The following is a 26,076-nucleotide window of genomic DNA, read 5'->3' as shown; positions in this document are numbered from 1 at the left end:
GTTGAAAATCCAGTTCCAGGTTTGGCGCTAATGTTATATGACTTAAACATTATCAGTGCTAGTTAGATTGCTATCTACAGGTAAGAGGGTAAATGATGCTTCTAAAATAGGTTTTCCCATTGGCATGAATTTTCAATGGTATTGGGAGATTGAATTTAGATCTTGTCCCCACCCCTTACCACTTGCTCTCAATTCCCGACTCAATCACAATACCTGCCTCTCAGCTTGTTTGTGCTTCCTACTTCTCCCCCTCATTTTTGTTTCCTTCTCTCCTGCCTGTGCATATTTATGTAGAATCAGGCCATTTGGCTGAACCAGCCCATGCTGGCCTTTGTCTGTTCCACTCAAATCTCCTTCCATATTTCCTCCTCTAAATCTATCATATTCCCTTCTCTCTTGTATGTTTGTCCAGATTCCACTTAAATGCATCTATACTGATTGCTTCAACTTTTCAACATTCTCACCACTCTTTAGGTAAAGAAGCTTCTGCATTCCCAGTTGGATTTCTTGATGAGCATCTTTTATTGATGGTCTCTAGTTATGGTCTTCCCACAAGTGGAGACATTGTGTATCCACTCTATCAAAATCTTTCACACATACCTTTCACAAGACCTGTATTAGATCACCCCTCACCCTTTTTTCAAAAAAGAATGCTGTTCATCCTTTCCTAATGTGCATCCACACATTTCTTGTCTTATTCTTCTGAATCGTATCTGCACCCTCTCCAGTCCCCCTCTATCTTTTTTATAATATGGCAACCAGAATTGCACACAGTGCTTTGAAGTATGGCTAAACCATGGTTCTTTACGTATTTAACATAACTTTCCTACTTTTCTATCCTTTTAGAAATGAAGGCCAGTCCTTGATAACCCATGGAGCAATCTTTCGTGATTGTAGTTTCAGATTCCTTTGTCCCTGTGCCCCACCTAGATTCTCAGTTTTCACGTAATCAGTGACATTCTCTCCTCCCACCCCCCTCAATTTCCTTACTCACAGTTACTCCCTCTCTAGCTGATTCTGACCTCTCTGCCTGGCTCATGTCTCCCCTTTCTCCAGTTTTTCATGTTACCTAGCTCATGTACCTGCACTACCTCCCACTCCTTTGTGTGCCCCTACACACCTGTATTTTCTGCCCCTTCCCTGTTCGTGCTCTTCCTGCCAGTTGAATGCATATTTTTGAAGTTCACAATGGCTGTGTACTTGGTACAAGGTCATTCTTCCATTTTGTGATACGTATTAGCACACAACCTTGCGAACGTGTCCTTTATTTTTCAAAAGCTGCCCAGCAGGATGTTGAGGAAGGAAAGGAAAATATTGCATCAGTGCGTGACAGCTTTATCCTCGGAAATTAGGTATAACTATAAATGCAGAATCCAAATTCCGCTCTACGTTCTGCTTGCATTTCTCTCTGTGCCACTTGACTTCCTGCTGTCACATTTTTGACCATTATAAATTCTTGCATACATATTTATTGTAATTTTTGCCTTTCAATTGGTGGTGCTTTCCCTCTTAATTTCATCACAATCCCTATTTCAGCTTCTCACCACAATCACTCTTCCCTACCACCACCTGGTTTCCATCCTTTCCTCTTTCTATTTGTATTACACCCATAACCATTTGCTTTGCTTTGCTGTGAATCACCTCACCCATAGTCTTCCATTCATTCTGTCTCTTTGTCATTTGTGCTGCTTTAAATGCAGGTGGCAAGAGGCCAATCAAAAATTTAATATTGAGCTCAATTTTGTTCCTGTGAATTTCAGATCAAAGTAGTCCTGAAATCTACTACTGATGGGTAGTGTGACTACTGCCGAATTGCAGATTCCCATGGAACCTCTACAGTGGTTAGTCTGTGGTTGGAGGAGAGTGGAAGAAACTAGCACTCCTGTAGCAACTGTAAGCACTAATAATGATGTGACTCATTGCACTATCTTCTAAAATATTCCAGTTGTAGCCTGACCAATGCCCTGTATAACTGCAGCAAGACATTCCTGCTCCTGTACTCAAACCCTCTCACTATGATGGCTAGCACACCATTTTTGCCTTCTTTACTGCCTGCTGCACCTACATGCATATCTTTAGTGACTGGTGTACGAGGCCACCCAGGTCTCGTTGCACATTCCCCTTTCTTATTGTATAGTCATTCAGACAATAGCCTGCCTTCCTGTTTTTGCTACCAAAGTGGATAACCTCATATTTATCCACATTATACTATATCTATCATGCATTTACCCATTCACTCAGCTTGTTCAAAATCACATTGAAGGATCTCTGCATCTTCCTCACAGCTCACACTCAGCTTTGTGTCATCTGCACATTTGGAGATATTACATTTATTTCCCTCATCTAAGTCATTAATATATATCATGAATAGCTGGAATCTTAGCACAGATCGCTGTGGCACCCTACTAGTCACTGCCTGTCATTTTGAAAAAGACTCGTTTATTCCTACGCTTTGTTTTTTGTTTGGCAACCAGTTTTCTATCCCAATCAGAAGTATAGAATCTGCCTCAATCAATCTCCAGTCTCACAGCCCTAATTATTTCCCTGTGGCTCTATTTCAAAGAAGACAAGAGGAGTTATCCCTAGTGTGTGTTAGCCATGGCTTAGTTGGCAGCACACTCAACTCTTAAGTCACAAGGTTTCAGGTTGTGTTCAAACTCTCCCATCTGAGGGTTAAGTACAATAGTCAAGGCTGACACACCTGTACAATATTGGGAGTGCTGCGTTGCTGGAGGTGCCATCTTTCAGATGTATCGTTAAACCAAAGCCTCATTTGCCAGCTCAGATGGATGTAAAAGGTCCCATGGCACTATTTTGAAGAAGAGCAAGGAGTTATCCCCAGTCCTTGGCCTATCAGTGTTACAGAAAACAGATTAATTGGTCACTTTTCAGGGTCGAAAGTGAGAGTCTTGGGTCCATTCATGAGTTTGCATGACACACAGTGCAAAATGATCTGATCAGGGTGGCCATTATCCAGCAGGATGTCTTTGATGTGCCCTTTTTCAGCGTAAAGCTTGCATGATGGTGAGCAAATGGCTTGGGCCCTATTTACAAGATTGCTGATCAGACCAATTTTCTAGCGTGTGGAACCATAAGAATTTCAACACATATTGATCAGATGGGTCTAAGGCCGCCACTCCTGCAGCCGCAGTCTCCTGTTTTGGTGCAGAAGATCCTCAGTTCCCTTGATCTGTCTGGGTCTCTGGCTGTCAGAGGTCATTCACCATGGTCATCAAAGTCCATGGGGAAACCAGAGCAGCAGCCTGCCCCACTCTATCTGTAGATAATGGGGACACACCTCGCAGTAACACTTGGAAATGTTTTAAAAAGGTCACAGACACAGTGGGGTTGCACTGGTGCTTAGATTGTTATGTTCTGGAAAGAGTGCTAGTCTCATATTAAACTGCTGTTGTACTTTGGTGTTGGCTTTTTGCAAGTTCATGTGCCACCTGTCCATGGGCAGAGAGTCAGGATGGTGAATGGATTACCTTTATGGTAATCGGGTCTTTGGGAGGTCAGGATAAAAGTGTTCACTTAGCTCCATGGTTTGAGCAATAGCAGCAGCAAGATTCTGTGGTCCCTGTTCAATTTCAATTTGAATATCTTTGTTCTCTTCACAACACCTATCTGGGAGACCCATAAAATCATAGGAAACAGGAGCAGAAATAGTCTGTTTGGCCTGTCGAGCCTGCTCTGCCACTCAATATGATCATGGCTAATCTTATCGTGGCCTTAGCTCCACTTTCCTGGCTGTCCCCCATAACCCACAACTCCGTAGTTGATCAAACATTTGTCTAATTCAACATTGAATATATTCAATTACCCAGTCTCCGTTGCTCTCTTGGAAATAGAATTCCAATGACTAACAACTCTTCGGAAAAAGAAATTCCTCCTCATCATTCCTCTCATCTTCAATGAGAGACTCCTTATTGTTAAACTCTCTCTCTCTCTTCCCCCCCCCCCCCCCCCCCCAGTTCTAGTTTGGAAGCATCCTGTCAACACCTGTTCTCTCAAGCCATCTCAGAATCTTATGTTTCAATGAGATCACCTTTCATTCTTTTAAACTTCAATGAATACAGGCAGAACCTTTCCTCATATAACTGAAGTGGATTATAATCCAAGCCCCCTTTTGGGACTATTCTAGTTTAGACATATTCCTCGGATGATCACTCCCACTTAAGGCTGAGGAAAAATAGGCTTCACAGTCACTTAAATGAGTCTGAAGAACTGACCTGACTTTTCCTGGATATCTCTCCACAACAATGTACCTCTCCACTAAAGAGTGTACGAAGATGGATTTTTGTGTTTGGACACAGAAGACTATATGCGACAATATATTTTCTAAAATCATATAAAGATATGTGGGTTAGATTGACTGGCCATGCTAAATTGACCCTAGTTTCGAGGGATTAGCAGGCTAAATATATGGGTTACAGGGATAGGGTGGGATTGTTGTCGGTGCAGGCTCGATGGGCCAAATTGTCTCCTCCTGTACTGTAGGGATTCTATGATGTAAAAGTTTATTAACAAACCAAATGCAATTCACTTTTGATGGTAATTGCAACATTGATAGTTTGAGGAAAAGAAAGTATAATAATGTATCTAATAGACCATCCAAGATTTACTAATGTTATAGAAATATTTAAGATATCCATCAATATTTAAAATAGTATTGATTCCTGAGTAGAAAACTGCTGAGTCTAGCAAAATACCTTGATCCCAATTAAGGAGAGAACTATCATCACAATGCTTACAGCAACTATGTGTTTACCTTGAAAGACACGAGTGAATCTAACGAATCGAAAGATCAAAAATTTTACCATAAAACCTACAGGAAGCATGTTGAGCTGTCATGCTGGACAATATCCTTTCTTTCCATCAACATCCTTCAAGCAAATAAGATACTGAGAGGTGCAGATAGTAGTTACCACACGGTAAGTTTCCAGGATTCACTTGACAAGTTATTTAGAATGATCCTTGAGGATGAACCATATCCTATGCTACAGGATGTTTGTGTCCTTGAGCATGCAATTGTGTCCAGCCATGTTTATAGGCTTTATAATCCCCACTTCATAGGAGAATTGCTATTTTAATCTTGTAACTCTGTATTTATAGCTGTATTTCTTCACACCCCTTCTTGACCAGCATGTGTATGAGCAGCAAGGGTAGGAGGTTTCAAATAGGTGATGTCCTCAAGTGAGATTTTCAAAAGAGTGCCAATGCCTATCAGATGAAGTCTTAAAAATGCAATGAATAATTTTAACCCTGCGAAATGTACAGTAGTCTAAGCATGTGCTACAGAAGTCTCCTCTAAGCTATCCTAAGGCCAGTCTTTGGATTCATTACATTACAAATCAAACAAACCTGAACAATGATGAGCAGGACGAAATATTGTCAGTCTGAGGCAGCTAGGAGAATCAAGGTGAAGTCACAATGTCTAAACTGGCTGAAGCTTGACACACTGAGCCACATCTGTGAAGGAGAACAATTGACAGATAAATATAGGCAATGATGCGGAAGAAGATATGTCTTAATAAACTACTGTAAGGCTTACAACAAGGCTGTTCAATGCTGTGATTAGATGCCATTCTCAAATTCGAAGCAATCTATAATGTCAAATATAAAAACTCTTTTAAAATTAACCACACTGCATATAACTGTTGAAGTGAAGTTGCTACTTCATAACCAAAATGAGGATCATGATTCTGATCATAGTGAGTACAGGAATGATGTATGAGAAGCCACCAAACTTGCCAAAACCTACTTGCAAATGCTTCTGAGATAGTATCAGTGATCCATTCAATTGCAGATTTAGTAACAGAAGCTAACCCTGATATTGCCTCTATAATACCTTCACCGATATCCAGTCAGGAATGCAGACTGGATATTTTCCAATCCTGTCAGTGTGAGCAGTCAAGAAAGTAGCAATGTCCCAACTGCTCAAAGCATTACTTGTATGTTTTTTCACCAGGGTCTTCAGATCTGGAAAGTTGGATTTTCTTTTTGAAGGTTACTCATAATTGCATTAAGTATGTAAATAGTTAATCTTCCCTTTGAACTGATTTACTTTCAAGAAAGATTGTAATGTCGAACTCAATTCGTTTAGGCTAATAAATAGAGCCATATGATCACAAAAGTAGTTGAGGCTGAGGTATTGAAATGATGCCAAAAGGAAAGGGTACCTCCAGTAAGAGTTGATGTGCCATTATAAATTATTGGAGAATGGTGCTTCCTCGAAAAAGATTGTAGCATCCACAGTAGAATTTATACTGCAGTCCTGGGAAGGAAGGCCTGGAAACAAATCTTGTTAGTTGAGTTTGGGTAATAAGTACCATATTTACTAGCCCGCAGGGTAGTAATTAATGCAACAAGTAGAAGAATAATTAAAGCTGAAGTAATGCATTATTCACTTTTTGTGACCACAGACTTCTTGCACATTAGCAAATGCATCTACAAAATGCATTACAGCAACTCATCAAGGCTTCTTCGACAGCACTTTCTAAATCTGTGATCTCTACCACTTAGAAGGACAAGGGCCACAGATGCATGGCAGCACCACCATCTGCAAGTGGCATGGTTCCCTTCTAGTCAACTTCTTTGGTTGATCGCAACCAAAGTTTAAGTTTATTTTTTATGAGGATGTGCCTTTATCAAATCAGAATGTACCTTTTAAGCTCTGAGCAAGAAGGAGCCAATCAAATAATGTTTTCTTGAGTCAAAGAGCAGATTTATTAACCACTAAACCCGGGGAAAAATAATAAAAATGCAATATCAAGCATTCAACCCTCATGCAGTCATTAGGGCCCATACACGCACACACAGGTATCAGAAATAAGGGGGTTATGAGTCCATAACAAAAGTAAAAGAATATATAGTTGTGTTTTTTGATTGTCTTGAGGCAAAGATTGTAAATGTTGTAGCTGATTTAAGTTAGCTGGTTTCATCAATGTGGTCTGATTTTAGAAAATATTGCAATTTTTAAGAGATCTTGGTTTGTTGGTAGGTTTCTGATAGAGTTGTCTTCTCGAACTGGCCAACACATTATTTCCAAAGAGGGAGAGGTAGAAAACTCTTTAACCTCAGTCACCTCTATGCTAAAACTAAACTGACCACCATCCATATGCAATTATATTATCTTTTTTGTCACCCGTCTCTCAATTCAAAAATGACTTGTGCACAGGGTTGCAAATCTCAAGTGGGTCTTCATGTAAGTGAGCAGGTTGATTCTCAATTCGCAGGACATCTCAAGGTAGTGGGATCTCGAGTGCATGAGTTGCATCTTTTCCTTTCCTTTGCTGCTACTCTGCCTCATCATTACAATTCTGTGACTCCAAGCATGACCCAGCTTGATAGACAAGCGTCACCATGCCAAATGATTGGTAGAAATCTCCACCAGTCATTAATGTCAGTCCTGCCGCACCCTGAGAGCTTAGTGTCTTCTTTATCCTCCCATAGAACATTGGCCATTTGAGAATTGGAAAAAGTAGGATCCACTGAGGAGATGGTTTTTGGACATTCAGACACATGTCTAGTCAATCGAATTTGATTTTGCAGGAGTTTTGCCTGAATGCTTGTGGAGCTGACTTCAAAAAAGACAATAGTGTTTGTTCGACAGTCTTCCCATGGAATCTGGGAGGGGGACTGTGGCAGAAGTATTGCTGACAGATTTCTTCCAGCTCCCTTGGCTATTGCTGATGCAGTCTAGATTTCACGACAATACGTAAGTATGGTGACGACAGCTGTTCGGTACACTAGGACTTCAGTTGATTTGCTTGAGGTCTTTGTTGTCAAGTACTTGCTGTCATAGTTTGTAGAAGGTTGAGCTGGTGCAGCTGATCTGGTGTTGGATCAGCTCTTCACTGGTGAATTTTTGAGAGAGCTGACTGCAAAGTTGTGGGAGGCACACTCAGCATATTCCAGAATCCCTCTTTCAACATATATAAGAGTTGGAATATTTGGCTGACCAGATGAGGGTTGATATGAGTTTCATTTTAGAAACATTCAAGAATAGGCTGAGTTTCTGCTATGCAAAATTGAAGAGATTAAGAGCGGCTTGCAAATCTGGTGCAGTGACAATAGCACTGCAGTCATTTGCAAACTGTACATGTAGATGGGACGGCATGATGGCACAGTGGTCAGCACTGCTGCCTCACAGTGCCAGGGATCCGGGTTCAATTCCCTGCTTGGATCACTGACTGTGCGGAGTCTGCATGTTCTACCCGTGTCTGCGTGGGTTTCCTCCGGGTGCTCCAGTTTCCTCCCACAAAGACATGCTGGTTAGGTGCATTGGCCATGCTAAATTCTCCCACAGTGTATTCGAACAGGCGTCGGAGTGTTCCGACGAGGGGATTTTCACAGTAACTTCATTGCAGTGTGTTAATGTAAGCCTACTTGTGACACTAATAAATAAATGTATCTATGGTGGTCAGTTTGGTTTTGGCATAGAGGTGACTGAGGTTAGTGTTTTCTATCTAGAAAGTAATTAAGATTGAAACCAGAGGTGAATGGCCACTATCTTGTGCATTGTAAATAAACACCACAGCCTTGCTTGATTCCAGTCTGGAATATGAAGGTGTCTATTTCATTCAACAGGTTGCAGCCATATCATCATTAAGTAAATGCAGGATTGGGATGAAGTTTCTTGGACATTCAAATGTTTGGAGCACCATACATAGAGCCTTGGGATTTGTTGAGTCAAATGCTTTGGTTAGGTCAATGAATGTAATGAAGAGTACCTGGTGGTGTTCTCAATATTTTCCTGGATTTTTCTGGCAACATAGATCATGCCGGTGATTCCTTTGGAAGGTCAAAAGCCACATTGTATCTCTGGGAGGATTTCCTCAGCCACAGGAGGAAGGCGATTCTAGAGAATGTGTGTCAGGATTTTCCCTGCTGTGAGCAAGAGGGATATACCATCAAGGGCATAATTTATTTAGCCCCCTTCTTGAGAGGTGGGAAGAGAGCCCAAGAGAATCAACAATATGTAGACCATCATCACATGCAAAGCTTTGTTAAAGTCACCAGGGCCATCTATAGATCAAGGTCAAATGGACAAATTCCCCCTTTTCACAGGATGGTGTTCTGTCAATACTGGAAAGAACATTTTGAACAACTTCTCAACCACGAATCCGCAGTGGCTGCTGGTATTCTACCCTGTGGTAACATCCATACATGAACCACCATCGATGGGAGATGCAACAAGCCGTTAAACAGCTGAAAAACAACAAAGCCTACAGGCCAGAGGCCCAGATAGTATTCCAGCTGAGATCTTCAAAGCTGGCGACCTTTAGCTCACATTTTGACTCCATGCACTTGTTTCCCTGTCCCTAGCCTGACTTAAGGAATGCGATAATTGTACCTATTTTCTTTGCAGCCTGACCAACAAACATGTCTTGCATGACAAGGATATTTCTTCCTGCCTTTTATCCAGTTGTGTGAGCCTCTAGTTTGTTTCAGCTCCATTAATTGCCTCTGCCACATTGATCTACTCATCATTCAGCTCGTGAATCGTTGGCACTTTATTCCCTTATATGAATTACACTAGCATCATGGAAATGAAGGATTGGTGGCACTGACCTGCACAGCACTCTCATATGTTATACTTCACCCCCAAGATGTATGCAAATCTAGCCAAAAATCTCTCTCTCAAGTCTGTTAACCATTTTAACTCAGTAGAGAGATCATAGGGAAGATATTCGACATGAAAATCAAAGGATGTGCTGATCTCCTTTCACACATTGTGAATGTGATGACTTGAATTCACATCGACATTCAGCAAATGATGGTGCTTTTTCTCTGTATGTACATTGTCAAACCATTTTACAAGTGCCATGGTAAAAGGCAGATTCTAAGCAAGATGACCAAGAAGCATAGCTTCAAATGTGACCTCCAATCTTTTTTTGGTATAGATGGCTTTGGTGGAGATGAGGTACTGCAAATGTATTTGATGAATGGATACTGGCCATGTGGCTGATCCTTTAGAGTTTGACTAGAGTTCTTCAGCAGGATATCTGTAGAATATGTAACAAAACTGAGTACTATATTTGTTTCAATGTAGTTGTACACTTTTGAAGCAGGCTGGCTGGCTAATGATGATTTTGCGTATGTAATAAATAAAAATTTACAGATCATTTGGCTTTCTGTCCTTTGCACAGTAGTAATGGAATTTTTACTGTACTAATACAATTACATGAGATCAACTTGGCAGCTGATGATTGATCTTATGGGGCTTCATGTTTTCCATGTGCTTTGCACTTGCAGCCTGCTTCAGTGGTAAGTTTTTTTTTTCCCCTATGCACCACAGGCACAATGCTTTGCCAGGTTGCCAAATCTTTCAAAGGTAGTGAGCTAGCAATTGGCAGCTTTTGCTTCCAGCTAGTGCCTCATATTCTTGACCTCCTTAAGCCTCTAATCTCTGCCTCCATGCTCAACAATAGCTTTCCTGTGGTATGTCAAGGTGCACATTAGTTCACAAGTGCACACCTTGGCTGGAATAAATCAATAGCCATTGGATAAATATTGTACATGATTTCAGGCCAACGTATATCAAGGCAATCACAAATGTTCTTGCAAATCAAGACTGATTCCATAAGAATCTCCAAAAAGGAGGGAGGCCACTTAGGCTGTGCTGCTCAGCATTAAAATAGAACCCTTTCACTCAGTTTGCAAGAAAGCCACATAGCTTTCACAGGATATTGCCACAATGGGACAACAAATCGATCCACTCAAGACACTTGAGTGCAATTCACACACACAAAAATTTGTAGCCTTTTTTTAACTGCAGTTGTACAATGGTTGGAAGCTGTGTTATAATGTATGTCATTTCCATGCTCTAAGCTGGTTAAGGTAACAAAGCTACCACATTTCAAATATAAGGTTCCTGTCTGGAAAGAATTTAAATCGTGTAACTACAAAACTAGGTCCCTCACGACACTCCAAATATATTTTGCTTAAATTCTGATGGATGTCTGCAACCTGATATGGTCAAAAACTTGATGTTGCTTGCAACAGGTTACATCTCGCCTGTCCTCGCCTCTCCATGGTGACTTTGTCTTTGCCCCTCCCTGTCCCCCACCACTCCTCTGTCCTGACAAAAGCCTGCACTTGCGTGAATTGACCCGGGCAAGCTGGCTAATTTGCCCTATGATGATGTCACTGATTGCTCTATGCATGTGTAGATTTTGCATATGCACAGAATGCACTGAAAATGCAGACTCTTAAATAATTTCCTTATGTATTTAACCCTCCTCCCATTTATATCTGGAAATTTTTATACTAATAATGGCTTTCCTATAAAGAAGTGTAATGTGTAATTGCACCTTGAGATTGAGTTAAAGCTAACTGCCACCTTAGTTGTATTTTGGATTCTGAGCAGAACTTGACCTTGAAAGACATATACAGAAAAATGGTATCATAAAAAACACGTTGCTAATGAATATGTATGCCCTACTAGGTAATGAATGTGATACAGTGATGCATGCAGTCCATGATAATGTTTTTGTGCTTTTTGTGTACAGGTTGGTAAAAATTAAGGAGTGGGTGGACAAGCATGACCCAAGAGCCTTGGTCATACCATTCAGTGGAGTACTGGAGCTCAATGTACAGGAAATGGGTGACGACGAGAGGGAAAAGTACCTCGAAGAAAACAAAACCCAAAGGTTAATAGGCATTTCTTCTGCTTCCAATCAGAATTCTGAATGATTTTGGCTAATTGATGTGCAGAATCTGTACTTAAATTAGATACTTTACAAAGCTATTAGGCATTCTGATTTCTTGATGCCCAAGAGAGGAGTACATACCTATTTAGTTTGTTTGGTCTGGGTACTTTTTATATGAAATAAAGAAAAAAGTAATTTGTTCGTTCTCGGTTCCTGGGGTTCACCTGAGTCTGGTACTATGTAGACCTTGCCTACTTGTATTTGTGGTCTTTTTCCTTGTTAATGAGTTGTTGGCTCATTCTCCTGAACTGGTCAAACTTCGGCTTGTGGGAATTGTTTAGGGATTTATAGGTGAGTTGCATAAACTTGATTTCCAAGGGTAGGGTTAGATTAATTAGTATTTTCCTTGTTTGGTTATCTTTGTTCATCTTTTCTTCCCACTTCACTGTTCATAATCCTACTGCTCGAAGCTGAACTGAAAGTATTTAGTGAATTCGGAAATGTTGAACTGGAGCTTGGAGTCAACTTGCAATTATCATGGGGAGCTTTTGTCCTCATGTTGAAAAATGAAACTTTTCTTGCTTTACTGTGATTCTTTGCAAATTCAGAGTAGCAGAAGTCTGGCACACATCCACAATAGATAGCAGTGTAACACATTAAATTCGCACATGGAGAAAATGATAGAGTTGTAATATGCATTATTTAAGACGATGTGTGTTTGTATTGGTATTACTCATATGATATGTAATTGTACTCTGCCATGTTGTTAATTTTTATTGGATTTTATTCTGTAGGAACTCTATTCCACTTTTACTTGCAAATATTGTGTAAGACTAAAATTATTTTTCTCGAAACACTAATTTCTCTAAACACTACCGGCAGGGTAGCACTGTGGTTAGCACTGCTGCTTCACAGCTCCAGGGACCTGAGTTCGATTCCCGGCTTGGGTCACTGTCTGTGTGGAGTTTGCACATTCTCCTCATGTCCACGTGGGTTTCCTCCGGGTGCTCCGGTTTCCTCCCACAGTCCAAAGATGTGCGGGTTAGGTTGATTGGCTATGCTAAAATTGCCCCTTAGTGTCCTGAGATGCGTAGGTTAGGGGGATTAGCGGGTAAATATGTAGGGATAAGGGGGTAGGGCTGGGGTGGGATTGTGGTCGGTGCAGACTCGTTGGGCCAAATGGCCTTTTTCTGCACTGTAGTGCTTCTATGTTGTTTCTATGGCCTAAAAGGTAGGGATATGTTTGGCACAATTTGTGGGGCCGAACGGCCTGTTTTGTGCTGTAGTTTTTCTATGTTTCTAATTGATTGTTACAGTTTGGAACGGGGGTGTCCATGTTGGCCTGTGTAGTGTCTCCTCGGCAATATTCCTTGCAAAATCTTTACTGCTAGATGAGCTATGGCGTGGAAGAGGGTCTTTATAATCTCAAAATTAAAACAGTGTTGAGTGTGTTCAGCAGGTCTGGAAGGGAAATGAGAGTTAACATTTTGGTTCGAATACGACTTCCTCAGAATTCTTTAGAATATTATATCTGCCCATAGGTTGGAACCTCCAAATGCTCTCAATTTTAGGAATTTCAGTATGTATATTTAATAACAGTATATAAATTACAAAAAGTAATTACTGCTTTACACAGTCTAACTAACAGAATAAAGCATTGGATGAATGATAGCATTTATGTGTCACATTATATATATTTGGTGTGCACATTTGCAAAATCCAAAAATGTTAACAAATAGTTTTTAAAATGTTTGCACTGAAATACATTGAAAGTATGTTACAGGAAACATTTGTGTTTGTGATTTCAGTGCAATGCCCAAGATCATCAAGACTGGGTTCTCATCTCTGCAGCTCGAATATTTTTTTACTGCAGGCCCCGATGAAGTGCGAGCATGGACCATAAAGGTATGTTTCATAGTCTGTTGTCAGCCATACACAGTTCCACACTGTTGAATTCAGATTGATATCACAGACTTTTAAGTTTGTCACGGCAGTGGTTAGCTAGTCATTATAGATGGGGTTTTGTTCGTGTTAACTTTAATTATTTGTGAGCTGTTGAACAGTGAAAGTGGGGTGCATTGATTGAGGCAGGTAGCAATTGATTCTGCCTATTACATAGATTCTGCAGGATGAAGAAATTCATACTATCTTCCCTCCTCCTGTGGTCAGAGATAAGGCACCTCAGTATTGTGCTTGCTTAATCTGTGTGACTGGGTTTGTCGCCAGTGAAATTGATGTTGCTTTTCATTTGGTATTTGCTAAGTTTGTTTGGGTAGTGTGCAGCTTCTTCTCTTGCTTTACTTGAGTAACATGAAGTTTTTTTTTAAACTAACAGTATTGTATTAATATAATCTGCTGTTAATATGCAAAGTGTTTTTATTCAGTAGTATTCATGAATGTACTTTAATGAATTTCACAATTTTTATGTTGATCTCGTACAGGTTAATGTTTGTACTACATTAAGCGTGGCACAATTGAGCTCTTTGCATATCGCATTTTGGACTAAAATGTCAGTTTTTTCAATATTTGATGTTGGTCCATTTTCCGTGTTCAAAATTTGAAATGTACAGATTGAAGTTTAATGAAGAGGATCAATTTGACATGTTGTTTATACCCCAGATGGTTAAGTTATTCACTATAGTACCTTGAATGTATGTACAGGATTGATTACTTGTGAAGTATTTGAGCTTTTTGGCAGCTGTTAGACTGTTACAAATACTCTACTTCCAAATTTTCATTGCAATTATGGGTTGCTTTCTGCTTAATGATTCAGCTTCTAAAAGTAAAGATTTCAAAGCCTTTCTTTTCTCAGTGTATGTGAACACGAAAGCAGTATTGTAAATTACAGTGTTGAATAATTTAAAGGAAAAGGGCACTCGGTAGCATTAACTTCAATTCCAGACATCTTTCTGATTTTATGTTTCCCATAATGGTGGTCAAAGATTTCCCACATAGGAACAAGTGTAGGCTATTTAGCTCTTTGGGCTTGTTCCCCCCAGTTTAGTTTGCCACAATTATATCAAATTGGGGTACAAAATTATTTTGGTTATTCAGACGTGCTGACATTATCAAATCAATATCATTTTTACCAATTTCGTTTAACTCCATTTTTACCAACTCCCTTTTAAAAAAAAATATAATTTTTTTTATATGAAGCAGAGAGTTAATTTGCCATCGTAATCTTCCATTCTGGCTTGACCAGTTGAAGTGAGATGTAATATTGAATCTATTGTATGCAGTTGTATGAAAAGCAAGGTCAGATGGCATGAAAGTATTTACCCTGGAGAAGGGGGCATACCACGACTACTCTTGCAATTAACAAAATTTGTATTTTCATTTGAGAAACAGTTGATAATAGAATCATAATGTTACAGTTTATAAGTATTAGATAATTTTACAAATACTTGGCGGTCAGATAATTATAATGTTGTAATGGCATTTAAATTTGTAGTGGGGGGCTAAAAACCAAATGTAGATATCGGTGATCTTCTGTATGGCATTATTATCGTAGACATAAGTTCATCTACAATAATAAACTAATAACATCTAATTTTGACAGCTTTATCTCTAAATATAGGGATGGATTTAATACTCCTCTGCCAACGGGTTTGAAAGTGTAGGGCAGGTTAAATCCTGTGGGCAGCTTATCCATTTTCCTCTGCCCCCTCTACAGTTATACCAGGGGATAGTGTAAGACATGCTGTCTGCCATAAGGTTAATTGAGGTCCTAAGTCGGCAGCCCTTCCCCGAGCCCCTCAAACCCCGGCCACCACCCACCTCACTGATCCTCAAACACTTGCAAAGTTCTGATCCTTCCTCATCACCTAAGTGCAGTGCCAGCAACGGCCACTGCTATTGTAAATTGAGAGCAATGGGCCTCTGGGCAGAGGAATGTTCTGTCCTAAGGGGTAGAAATTCTACTTCCAGTCTAATAAGAACCAATTAAACAATACTGGGGCAGTTGTTTTTCTCTGGGAGAGTTATCCCCAACTCTTTAGCTATGGTGGGCAGGGACCATAGCACCCTGTATATTTCAACACACAGTTTCCAAATGGGGAGTTTATTAATATAGAAATGTACATGCATAAAAAAAATTGTCGTTGGGAGGAAAGAGTTGAATAATTTAATAATTTGTCGAGCGCAGGAAATTATGGGTGGGTTTTTATTCAGGAACACTGTTAGTAACTTTGAATGCTTCAGAGATATTTAGTCAGGTAAGCATCGGTGAGTAGCCATATTAACTCAATATATCATCTATTATGAAAACTGAATTTTTAAATGCCTGATTTTTTTACCATGCTCTGATAAACATCTTTGAGGTTACCATTATGTGTCAAATTTCCTTGCTTGGCCTTTTTTGACATTGTAGACCCATTATAATTCAGTATATGGGCAATTACATAATATTGTATTCCTGTCCTCCTACATAAACCTAAACTCTGATTTATGATGGTTGCATTTATCAGTGCTCTATCAAGGAAATTACTTTATGCTTTGTAGATTATAATAGATTATATTCATCAAATGAACACTGAACGTTGCACATTTCTCTTCCATGCTTTTCTTGAGCTGGGTGCTAACTTGTATTATAGTTCTCCAAAATTAAATGCAAGTTTAGCTTTAATCACTGAATGCGGTTAATTAACACATTGTGAAGATTTGCAGTTAAAGCATATGATGCATAAACATAAAATAAAGCACTGTAGCAATTTTAAAGGTTATTTTCACCCATTTCCTAAAGTTACTCATTTTTGCCTGTGTGGAATAAACTTACGAAAATGTTTTTGGATAGTAGTATTTAAACATTTATTATGTTTTATTGCACATTCTTCATTTTAAGATTAATGTGGCCATTTGGTTATAAGTAATGTGGTTTAGATTTTTCCCTTTGTGCCAGTCATTTTAACAAATATAATTCCCTTGAAAAGAATTTTAATATCTGAAAACATTTAATTGATTTTTGAATTGAGAGTTGAGTACTAATATGCATACTGTGGAAATGTCACAAGCAAAGCATGTCTAACATTTTGAAAAATGCTGTTTCTGCCCTTTCAGGTCAATAAATTCAATTATAGTCTCAGATCATGTAACCAAAACATTGCCTCAGACACCTTAAATGAGAAGAGATGTAGCTGGCCTCACGGTGACAAGATTACTTCATCTAAAATCAATACCACCTTCAAAATTCTCCATCAAAAATTGCTGCTTTGCATTGATAACAGGGGTTACTTTATCTCTGGTTTCCTAAATGGGTATCCAATATCAGGATAAGGTTGATTGTATATGTGACATGTCAAGTGATATGAAGCAAAGTTTCTCTGAAGCCTGATACTGTATCAAAGGGACATGCATCTCTCCTGTAATCCATCTTCTTAAAAACAATTAATTTTCTTTGGTCTTCTTACTGACAGAAAGGGACGAAGGCGCCTCAGGCTGCTGGCAAGATCCACACAGATTTCGAGAAGGGCTTCATTATGGCCGATGTAATGAAATTTGAAGATTTTAAAGCAGAAGGCAGTGAAACTGCTGTCAAGGTGAGAGTACTATTGCAGCTTTTTAGACATTTCTTTGAATTAAGAGAAGTCTCTGGTGATAAGTGACCATGGCAGTCACATTCAGTTTTAGAATGGCTGCTGATACAAATATGCTGTGGATTTACACTGGGGAAAGAATTATCCTAGATCTGTTACAAAAGACATGGCAGGGTAACAGAGACCAAGAATGAATGGCAGCTAAAAAAGCACAGATACTGTACTTCAAAATCAGTGCAAAGACTAAGAACATTGTATTTTACAGTAACGTTTGATATTTTTATTGATGTTTAGTGATATGCCCTTTATTTTCAATTATGAAAAATCCAATATCAATTTCAGGGACAGGTCAGCATAATATATGTAGTTGATTGTTTCACAGTTGGATAGCATTTTTAAAATGTCAATATTTTGTCAATGAGAGTTGTTCTTATTGAAATAAATAAGATTCGCAGAGGGTTTGACAGCGTTGATGCTGAGAGAACATTTCCCCTCATGGGGAACTCGAGCTAGGGAACACAGTTTCAAAATAAGGGATCTCCTATTTCAGATGGAGATGAGGAGCAATTTTATCTGAGGGTGGTTAATCTTTGGAATTCTTTACCCAGAGAGCAGTGGAGACTGGATCATTTGAATATATTCAAGGCGGAGTTGGGCAGATTTACAAGGGAGTCAGGGGCAGCAAGGATTTGGAGTTAAGGCTACAATCAGATCAGTCATAATTCTATTGAATGACGGAGTAGGCTCAAATGGTGCACTCCTCCCATTTCTTATGTTATTTTGCAACCTTTATTTACTATAGTTAATTAATCATAAATGTAATACTCCTGCTTTATTAGCTATTCGCAACATCAGCAGTTATGGTTTGAGTTCATACATGAGCACTGAATCCAGTCACACATTTCTTGCGCAGCAGCTCATCACACCATAAATGCTTGCAAGCTAAGCATCATCTTGTCTTAAATAAACAAGTGAATGATTCAGTCAATCGTTTAGTTTTCGGGGAATGGGGAAGAAGACCAGTATCTCTGTACTAAACTAAGAATAACACCTTTTTAATCTCAGTTTCTTAGAAATTAACAAGGAACCCATTAAGTTGCAAGGCGCTTACTACTTCAAGTAGGCAATGGATACCCACATGGTTAATCTGTTTTCTAAACACTAGGTGGCAGTTTCAGTACAAAGGCACAGGTTAATTTTTTTCACTTTAATGATACCTGCATGGGTTATTTCTATTAATTGGCAAGTTATTCCACTGTACAAAGTAGTAGAATTTGATTTATAAATGTAATTACTTTGGTTATTCTGTACTTAGAGATCAGGCGTTCATTTATGATTTCTATGTTTAAACTAACAAAAATAGACACTATCCTGCAAAATATGTAATTGGAATGATTTTTGTGCACCTTGCATATGAATCAAATGCATAAATATAAAGTATACTGTTAAACTCCCCTATGAGCACAGATGCCATGTTATATAATTGCCTGACATTAATTAGAACATTTTTCTCGTCCTTTATGCTTTTGACATAACAAAAATTGAAACATTTTAAATTATGTTATGATTTCAGAAAGCTACATTCTTAGTTTGTGCTGGTGTCAATTATAAAATGAATAATGTCAAAACCAATGACCTGATATGGTGAGCAATGCAGTGGAAGTGAATATAGTTTGTTAGCCATAAGAAGTTCAATTTATGACTCACTTATAATACTTGTTTTTAACGTGAACTATTAAGGGTATGAAGAACAGATTTATGCTTCTCATTATGTCATGGGCTATTGCTATCCAAATTGTTATGGAAGTGTCCTAAATGGGATTAAAGGAGAAGGAAAGATTGAGAGAAGTATTTTCTATGGAAATTATTCTCCTATTGTGTTAAAACTATCCATTAAAAATGTATGATACCTTTTGGTAAATATTTTCACTTTTGCTGGATAATTTCAGCAAGAATTTGCATTTTAGGCTGCTTGATCCAGAAAGCCATCAATTGTCTACTTCGCTGAAGAATATTTTTTTTTAAATTTGGCAGTTAGCAGCAGAGGTGGCTACTTCTTATAAAAACAGAAGCTATAAATGCTTTCCAAATTCACTTTTTGAGCTAGTATACAGAATCAAAATTCCTTTGCTTGTTATTTCTGATTCCGAGGCTGCTTTTGCAGCAGTATTGACATAAAATTCTCAAGAAATCTAACATTTTGTGGGTCTTGTGTTCATGAATAATACGCCAGTATAATTGCTGTATTTGAAGTAATATGAATATAATGCTGAGCTTATGATTTGCTGAATTTATTTGAAGTATAGAGCTTATTTTCACAAAGTATTTTTCGGAAGGTTACAACTGCTTTCTGCATTTGTGTGTACATAATTCATAAGAATCAAAACTTCTGATAGCCCATTTGTTCTGATAGCCCCCAATTGGGGGCATGGCCTTAAAATAAGGGGGATCAGATTTAGGACCGAGTTGAGGAGGAACTACTTCACCCCAAGGGTTGTGAATATGTGGAATTCCCAGCCTAGTGAAGCAGTTGAGGCTATCTCATTGAATGTTTTTAAGGCAAGGATAGATAAATGTTTGATACAGTAAAGGAATTAAAGCTTATGGCGAGCAGGTGGGTAAGTGGAGCTGAGTCCACGAAATGATCAACCATGATCTTATTGAATGGCGGAGCAGGCTAGATGGCCTACTCCTGCTCCTAGTTCTTATGTTCACTCCTGACAAACGTGGACATCAAGAGGAAACAATGAGTACAAGTAACCAAAAACTTGATATGGGTTTATAAACTTGGCTTTAATGAAAACGGAGATGTAGAGAGGCAGATCAGTTTAGGGAAATAATTCAACAGCATGATCCCTAGCTGACTGAAGCCACCAATAGCAGGATCAAGGAAGAGGAGGGTGTCTCAATGTTAGAATTAGAGATGGGTTGAGGGAGGGAAAGAGAGATCCTGGGGTTGAAAGAGTTTACCACTTTTCATCCAGTAGGATTTGGACTACTTACCAGGGCTTACCTTGGAGGTTTCAGCCTCATTGTTCCACAGGGGCAGGCTGAGGGTAAGAGAGTTTGTTTCTACACTTGATTTATTTATTTAATTTTCAGTGATTTTTGTGTTTAAAATCGGAGGTTTTTTCCAAAACCGGAAGTAGGCCCAGGAGAGGCCTGCGAAGGTTTTTCGGTGGGTTTAAAAGCAGGCCGCACCTTTGAGCGCGCAGCGGAGTGAGCAGGGAGCAGAGTGAGAGCTGTAAGGGCTTTGGCTCTAAGGGCTTAGGTGGAAAGGGTGAGGCGGGGTAAGTTTAATTCATTTTGTTGTCTCTTCAATTGCAAATCTTAAGTTCAGTCCGTGTCAATTCCGAGGAAAAGGGGGGGAAAATAGCTCATTGTTCCATTGGAGCAACTCTATCTGCTAGTGGTATTGGCAAGGTATCTAGAGGGGATGGGTGTGCAGGCAGTGCAATGTTCCTCTTGCAGTATGTTTGAGGTGAGGGACGCCGTCAGTGTCGCTGCTGATTTCACCTGTGGAAAGTGCACCCATCTGCATCTCCTCCAAAACCGTGTTAGGGAACTGGAGCTGGAGTTGGATGAACTTAGGATCATTAGGGAGGCAGAGGTGGCCATAGACAGAAGCTTCTTGGATATAGTTGCTCCAGGAAAGGAAAATAGATGGGTGACAGTGAGAGGGGCTGGGAGGAAGCAGTCAGTGCAGGGATCCCCTGTGGTCGTTCCCCTTAGCAACAAGTATTCCGCTTTGGATACGGTTGAGGGGGATGACATACCAGTGGTGAGCCGCAGTGAGAGGATCTCCAGCACTGAGTCTGTCCCTGTGGCTCGGGAGGGTAAGGGGGAGAGTGGGAGGGCAATAGTTATTGGGGACTCGTTAGTTAGAGGGATAGATAGGAGGTTCTGTGGCAGCAAAAGAGACTCACGGATGGTATGTTACCTACCGGATGCCAGGGTCCGTGACGTTTCGGACTGTGTTTTCCGGATTCTTAAGGGGGAGGGGGAAACAGTCACAAGTCGTGGTACACATTGGTACCAACGACATAGGTAAGAGAAGGGACGGGGATTTAAAATAGGAATTTAGGGAGCTGGGCTGGAAGCTGAGGGCCAAGACAAAACATGTGGTCACCTCTGGTATGTTGCTGGTGCCACGTGATCGCGAGTTGAGGAACAGGGAGAGAGTGCAGTTAAACATGTGGTTGCAGGGATGGTGTAGGAGGGAGGGTTTCAGCTACGTGGATAATTGGAACACATTCTGGGGAAGGTGGGACCTGTACAAACAGGAAGGGGTGCACCTGAACCAAAGGGGCACCAATATCCTGGGAGGGAAATTTGCTACAGCTCTTCAGGGGGGTTTAAACTAATTTGTCAGGGGGTTGGGAAAAGGAGTTGTAGTCCGGAAGTCAGTGTTGAGGGTAGTGAGGTACTGGGGAAGGTATCAAGGTCAAGGGTGTGTACCAGTCGACGGGAAGGTGGGTTGAAGTGTGTCTACTTCAATGCAAGGAGCATCCGGAACAAGGTAGATGAATTTGGGGCGTGGATTGGTACTTGGGACTACGATGTTGTGACCATTACGGAGACATGGGTAGAACAAGGACAGGAATGGTTGTTGGACGTTCTGGGGTATAGATGTTTCAGTATGTGTAGGGAAGCTGGTAAAAGAGGTGGAGGAGTAGCATTGTTAATCAAGGATAGTTTAACAGCTGCGGAAAGGCACTTTGAGGGGGATCTGCATACTGAGGTAATATGGGCTGAAGTTAGAAATAGGAAAGGAGCGGTCACGTTGTTAGGAGTTTACAGTAGGCCCCCAAGTAGTAATAGAGATGTGGAGGAAGAAATTGCTAAGCAGATTATGGATATGTGTGGGGGTCACAGGGTAGTTGTCATGGGGGACTTTAACTTTCCAAATATTGATTGGAACCTTTGTAGGTCAAATAGTTCGGATGGGGCAGTTTTTGTGCAGTGTGTGCAGGAGGGTTTCCTGACACAATATGTGGATAGGCCGACAAGAGGTGGGGCCACATTGGATTTGGTACCGGGAAATGAACCGGGCCAAGTGTTAGATTTGGTTGTGGGAGAGCACTTTGGAGATAGTGACCACAATTCGGTGTCTTTTGTTATTGCAATGGAGAGGAATAGGCCGTACGGCAGGGCAAGGTTTATAATTGGGGGAGCAGTAATTATGATGCAATTAGGCAAGAATTAGGGGGCATAAGATGGGAACAGAAACTGTCAGAGAAAGGCACTAATGAAAAGTGAAACTTTTTCAAAGAACAAATACTGTATGTCCTTGATAGGTATGTCCTTGTCAGGCAAGGAGGAAATGGCCGAGTGAGGGAACCATGGTTCACAAAAGAGGTGGAATGTCTTGCAAAAAGGAAGAGGGAAGCTTATGTAGGGATGAGGAAACAAGGTTCAGATGGCTCGATTGAGGGTTACAAGTTAGCAAGGAATGAGCTGAAAAAGGGGCTTAGGAGAGCTAGGAGGGGGCATGAGAAGTCCTTGGCGGGTCGGATCAAGGAAAATCCCAAGGCTTTTTACTCTTATGTGAGGAATAAAAGAATGACCAGGGTGAGATTAGGGCGGGTCAAGGACAGTAGTGGGAACTTGTATATGGAGTCAGTAGAGATAGGAGAGGTGATGAATGAATACTTTTCTTCAGTGTTCACCAAGGAGAGGGGCCATATGTTTGAGGAAGAGACGGTGTTACAAGCTAATAGGCTGGAGGAAATAGATGTTCGGAGGGAGGATATACTAGCAGTTTTGAATAAACTGAAGGTCGATAAGTCCCCTGGGCCTGATGAAATATATCCTAGGATTCTTTGGGAGGCAAGGGATGAGATTGCAGAGCCTTTGGCTTTGATCTTTGTGTCTTCGCTGTCCACGGAGATGGTGCCAGAAGACTGGAGAATGGCGAATGTTGTTCCTCTGTTTAAGAAAGGGAATAGAAATGATCCTGGTAATTATAGGCCGGTTAGTCTTTCGTCGGTGATTGGTAAGTTGATGGAAAAGGTCCTTAGAGATGGGATTTACGACCATTTAGAAAGATGTGGATTAATCCGGGATAGTCAGCACGGATTCGTGAAGGGCAAGTCGTGCCTCACAAATTTGATAGAATTTTTTGAGGAGGTAACTAAGTGTGTTGATGAAGGTAGGGCAGTTGATTTCGCATACATGGATTTTAGTAAGGCATTTGATAAGGTCCCCCATGGTCGGCTTATGATGAAAGTAAGGAGGTGTGGGATAGAGGGAAAGTTGGCCGATTGGATAGGTAACTGGCTATCTGATCGAAGACAGAGGGTGGTGGTGGATGGAAAATTTTCGGACTGGAGGCAGGTTGCTAGCGGAGTGCCACAGGGATCAGTGCTTGGTCCTCTGCTATTTGTGATTTTTATTAATGACCTAGAGGAGGGGGCTGAAGGGTGGATCAGTAAATTTGCTGATGACACCAAGATTGGTGGAGTAGTGGATGAGGTGGAGGGCTGTTGTAGACTGCAAAGAGACATAGATAGGATGCAAAGCTGGGCTGAAAAATGGCAGACGGAGTTTAACCCTGATAAATGTGAGTTGATTCATTTTGGTAGGACTAATTTAAATGTGGATTACAGGGTCAAAGGTAGGGTTCTGAAGACTGTGAAGGAACAGAGAGATCTTGGGGTCCATATCCACAGATCTCTGAAGGTTACCACTCAAATGGATAGAGCTGTGAAGAAGGCCTATAGTGTGTTAGCTTTTATTAACAGGGGGTTGGAGTTTAAGAGCCGTGGGGTTATGCTGCAACTGTACAGGACCTTGGTGAGACCACATTTGGAATATTGTGTGCAATTCTGGTCACCTCACTATAAGAAGGGTGTGGAAGCGCTGGAAAGAGTGCAAAGAGATTTACCAGGATGCTGCCTGGTTTGGAGGGTAGGTCTTATGAGGAAAGGTTGAGGGAGCTAGGGCTGTTCTCTCTGGAGCGGAGGAGGTTGAGGGGAAACTTAATAGAGATTTATAAAATGATGAAGGGGATAGATAGAGTGGACGTTCAAAGACCATTTCCTCGGGTGGATGGAGCTATTACAAGGGGGCATAACTATAGGGTTCATGGTGGGAGATACAGGAAGGATATCAGAGGTAGGTTCTTTACGCAGAGAGTGGTTGGGGTATGGAATGGACTGCCTGCAGTGATAGTGGAGTCAGACACTTTAGGAACATTTAAGCGGTTATTGGATAGGCACATGGAGCACATCAGGATGATAGGGAGTGGGATAGCTTGATCTTGGTTTCAGATAAAGCTCGGCACATCGTGGGCCGAAGGGCCTGTTCTGTGCTGTACTGTTCTATGTTCTTACCAAGTTGACTCTGTGGCAGGTGTGGAGGAGACATCTGAGCAGTTGAATACAGTGAGCCACACCTGCAGATATGGTTGCAATTCTATAAAATGGTGAATCCTCCAACATGCTCTTTCAAGATCATCTCCTTCCCTGCATCATATCTTGCTGCAGTCTTATATCATTGAAGCGCTTCAAATTCCCACTTTTCACCTATTTCTATTCTAATTACTGAGAACCAAATTTACTATCATCATAGTTTTGGCCCTCACAGTAAGTCCATGCTGTATGACTTCATTGAAAATGCACCAGAAATCCTGTTAATGTATGTCGTCACAGCCAAATTCTGCTTTCCATATCATTTTCCAAACTAGGGGTTTAGGGAGATAATTCAACACCATGATCTCCAGTTGACTGAAGCCACCAATAGTGGGACCAAGAAAGAGGATGATGTCTCTGTGTTAGAATTAGAGATAGGTTGGGGGAGGGAAAGAAAAGACCTGAGGTTGAAAAGAGTTTACCAAGATGGAGAGTACCATGGCCATGAAGAGATTTAAATGAGAAAATTTTAATTTGGAGGAGTTTATAGAGTATATAGTGGACAGAAGAACACAGAAACCTTCTATCAGTTCACCTCCTACTTGACACCATGAATCATCTACCACTGTGACCTGTCTAAAGAGATCCTGGAACCCAGTGGAGTGGAGATCAAAGGATTCAACTTTTCCAAATATCAGATCATTCGGCCACTGTTGTCGTGCAGGAAATGCCGCAGCCAATGCATGCACAGCAAGCTCCCACAAACAACGATATGATACTAGACCAGATCCATCTGTTTTTTGTGATGTTGATTGAGAGATAACTATTGTAGGTCAACAAAGATGATGGTGATGGATAAGCTGGACTTAGTTTGGAAAATGATATGGAAAGCAGAGTTTGGCTGTGACAACATACATTAACAGGATTTCTGGTGCATTTTCAATGAAGTCATGCAGCATGGACTTACTGTGAGGGCCAAAACTATGATGATAGTAAATTTGGTTCTCAGTAATCAGAATAGAAATGGGTGAAAAGTGGGAATTTGAAGCGCTTCAATGATATAAGGTTGCAGCAAGATGTGATGCAGGGAAAGAGATGACCTTGAAAGAGCGTGTTGGAGGATTCACCATTTTATAGAATTGCAACCATATCTGCAGGTGCGGCTCACTGTATTCAACTGCCTAGATGTTGTCTCCACACCTGCCACAGAGTCAGCTTGGTGGGTAGTCCAAATCCTACTGGATGAAAAGTGGTAAACTCTTTCAACCCAGGACCTCTCTTTCCCTCCCTCAACCTATCTCTAATTCTAACATTGAGAATCCTCCTCTCCCTTGGTCCCGCTATTGGTGGCTTCAGTCAACTAGGGATCATGCTGTTGAATTATTTCCCTAAACCCATTTGCCTCACCACATCTCCATTTTTCATTAAAGCCAAGCTTAAAACCCATATCAAGCTTTTGGTCACTTGTACTAATTCTCTCCTCTTGATGTCCATGTTTGTTAGGAGTGAACTATTGGGTCACCAAAGCCTCATGGA

At 40.5% G+C, this 26,076-nt stretch overlaps 1 protein-coding gene across 4 annotated transcripts in view; it reads left to right on the top strand.

Annotated features, from left to right (window-relative positions):
• Positions 1-26,076, top strand: part of ola1 (Obg-like ATPase 1) — a 196,800-nt gene that overhangs the window by 150,917 nt on the left and 19,807 nt on the right. For all 4 annotated transcript variants that reach the window (XR_013499541.1, XM_078228413.1, XM_078228414.1 and 1 more), the window contains 3 exons: positions 11,517-11,657; positions 13,466-13,562; positions 17,069-17,191. Coding sequence is in view for 3 of the 4 variants with exons in the window: in XM_078228413.1 (XP_078084539.1) it covers positions 11,517-11,657; positions 13,466-13,562; positions 17,069-17,191 (361 nt within the window). In the remaining variant the exon portion in view is untranslated. The remainder of the gene's footprint in view (positions 1-11,516; positions 11,658-13,465; positions 13,563-17,068; positions 17,192-26,076) is intronic.

The sequence above is a fragment of the Mustelus asterias genome, chromosome 14 (genome assembly GCF_964213995.1).
Source record: "Mustelus asterias chromosome 14, sMusAst1.hap1.1, whole genome shotgun sequence".
In the NCBI taxonomy this organism is placed as follows: domain Eukaryota; kingdom Metazoa; phylum Chordata; class Chondrichthyes; order Carcharhiniformes; family Triakidae; genus Mustelus; species Mustelus asterias.
The sequence above is the reverse complement of the archived record's forward strand: the minus strand, read 5'-3'. Positions and strand labels throughout refer to the sequence as shown.